This window comes from Adiantum capillus-veneris, chromosome 12 (assembly GCF_014529385.1).
Source record: "Adiantum capillus-veneris isolate H3 chromosome 12, ASM1452938v2, whole genome shotgun sequence".
Classification (NCBI taxonomy): domain Eukaryota; kingdom Viridiplantae; phylum Streptophyta; class Polypodiopsida; order Polypodiales; family Pteridaceae; genus Adiantum; species Adiantum capillus-veneris.
Genome location: NC_140942.1, coordinates 160,137,861 through 160,139,718, shown reverse-complemented (window position 1 = coordinate 160,139,718; position 1,858 = coordinate 160,137,861). Strand labels below are relative to the sequence as shown.

The 1,858-nt window shown below is 40.6% G+C and overlaps 1 protein-coding gene across 1 annotated transcript; it reads left to right on the top strand.

Annotated features, from left to right (window-relative positions):
- Positions 1 to 753: 753 nt before the first annotated feature.
- On the top strand, positions 754 to 1,221 carry LOC147446775 (uncharacterized). Its single transcript, XM_086526299.1, has one exon. It carries the CDS (start codon positions 754 to 756, stop codon positions 1,219 to 1,221), a length of 468 nt encoding a protein of 155 aa, XP_086382425.1.
- The last annotated feature ends 637 nt before the right edge of the window (positions 1,222 to 1,858 follow it).

Sequence of the window (1,858 nt, the reverse complement as noted above, 5' to 3'; positions counted from 1 at the left end):
TCTTCCTCTCTTTAGATATGAGAATATGCTCAATTATGTTAATCAATTGACAATGATTATTTTAGTTGTAACCAAGTGTAATCTTATACCCCCCACCTCCTTCTCCCCCCTCTTTCTCTTTCTTTCTCTCTCTCTCTCTCTCTCTCTCTCTCTCTCTCTCTCTCTCTCTTCTTTTTTATATTTGAAAATTATATACAATATTCTTTACTTTTTATTGAGAGGAGGGGGGGGGGGGGGGGGGTGTTAAGCCAAAATTTGAAAGTGTAGGCGCTAAAATTTGGCAACAGATATAACAAGGGTAATAAGCGCGGTAATAACAACGGTAATAATGGCGATAATAACAACAAATAAAGTCACTCTAATACTTTAAACACAAAAAAAGACCCCCGCCCTCCTCTCTCTTGTTTCTCTCATTGAATTTGCACCTTCTCTCTACAAAACACGGTAAAACAGCGTAGTAAACACTTGGAGATTTTCATAGTGTCTCATACATGCGAGGTTTTTGATTCAAAAAATCATAACATATTTCTTTATGAGATGAAAAATCATAATTAGCATCATGCATAATTGTGTGCATGTTCTTGTGTATATTAATCATAAATTAAATTTATGTAAATTTGTGGTTTAGGGTTTAGGATGATTGCCCAATGGTTGTGTTGTAAAGAATGACTAGAATGTGTTGTATTACATATCACTTATACTGCTGAGAAGTTTAAGTTTTTTGTTTTATTTGTTTTAGCTTCTATGCACATCATGGGTACTACAGGCCAGATAACAAAAGTTGAGCGCAAATACGTCGAAGAATTTGTATGCACTCATCTTTATGGATTACGAAGTGATCGCCTCCAGGAACTCTTGCAAGAGTCCTCATACAAATCATTTTTGGATGAGTTATGTAGTGCTACATATTCAACACTAGCTGCAAAATTTTGTGGTGCTTCAGGTGGGATTGAAGTCCTTATAGGTGGTCAGTTCGGCCACGATGTGAGTCGAATCATAGGGCAAGATTGCAGAGTTGCAAAAACCCTTGACAAGCAAATTAAAGGGAAGTCTGGATTCATGGACCGCATGAAGGAAGTAGAGGTCCTCTACAGAAGCATGAAGCAACAAGGAAAGAGACCAAGGATCGAAGAAGAGCCCAAGGATGTACCCGAAGTGCCTGCCGCTTCGGAAGTACCAATCTCTAACAAGGATCCAATGCCGCCCAACATGGGAAGTTGACCCATGCAACCTCGTCATCATGCGCATGGTTTGCATTGAATTTCCACAAATGGCAAGCATTGGAGAAGGTAGATACGGCATGGTCACGAAGGTGAAAGTCAATCATGAAACCTTCACATATGAATTTTACGCTGGCAAGCTAATCAAGGGTGATGGCCAGAAGAGTGCCAATGACATAGCACTGCATAAAGCCACAATTATGAATATCACTCATAGTGGAATCATTGCTGCTCTGGGATTGGCAAGACACGCCACGCAAGCGTCCACCCTCATCTTCAAGATGTGGAATGGTGCAAACCTCGACCACTAGCTAGAGAGACTCCAAAAGGAGGGGAAGAATGTGGCCATGAGGAAGGGTTTCAGAGACACCGAGGGGACCGTTGAAGGCGTCAAGAAGAATATATGGCCTATCATTAATGGATTGCTTCGAACCTTTATCTTTTTTCATGAAAATAACATCACTCACACTGATGTTCATGGGAGTAATATCTTGCTGCATTTTGGATGGGATGGAGTATATGTAGGCATATGTGATTGGGGTAGTGCAACTTTGTTCTCCACAGAGAACACATTTCCAAAGTTGCCAGATCTTCTCCCATCAACAAGGAAAGCCTAGAGCAAGCAATATTGGTGGGTG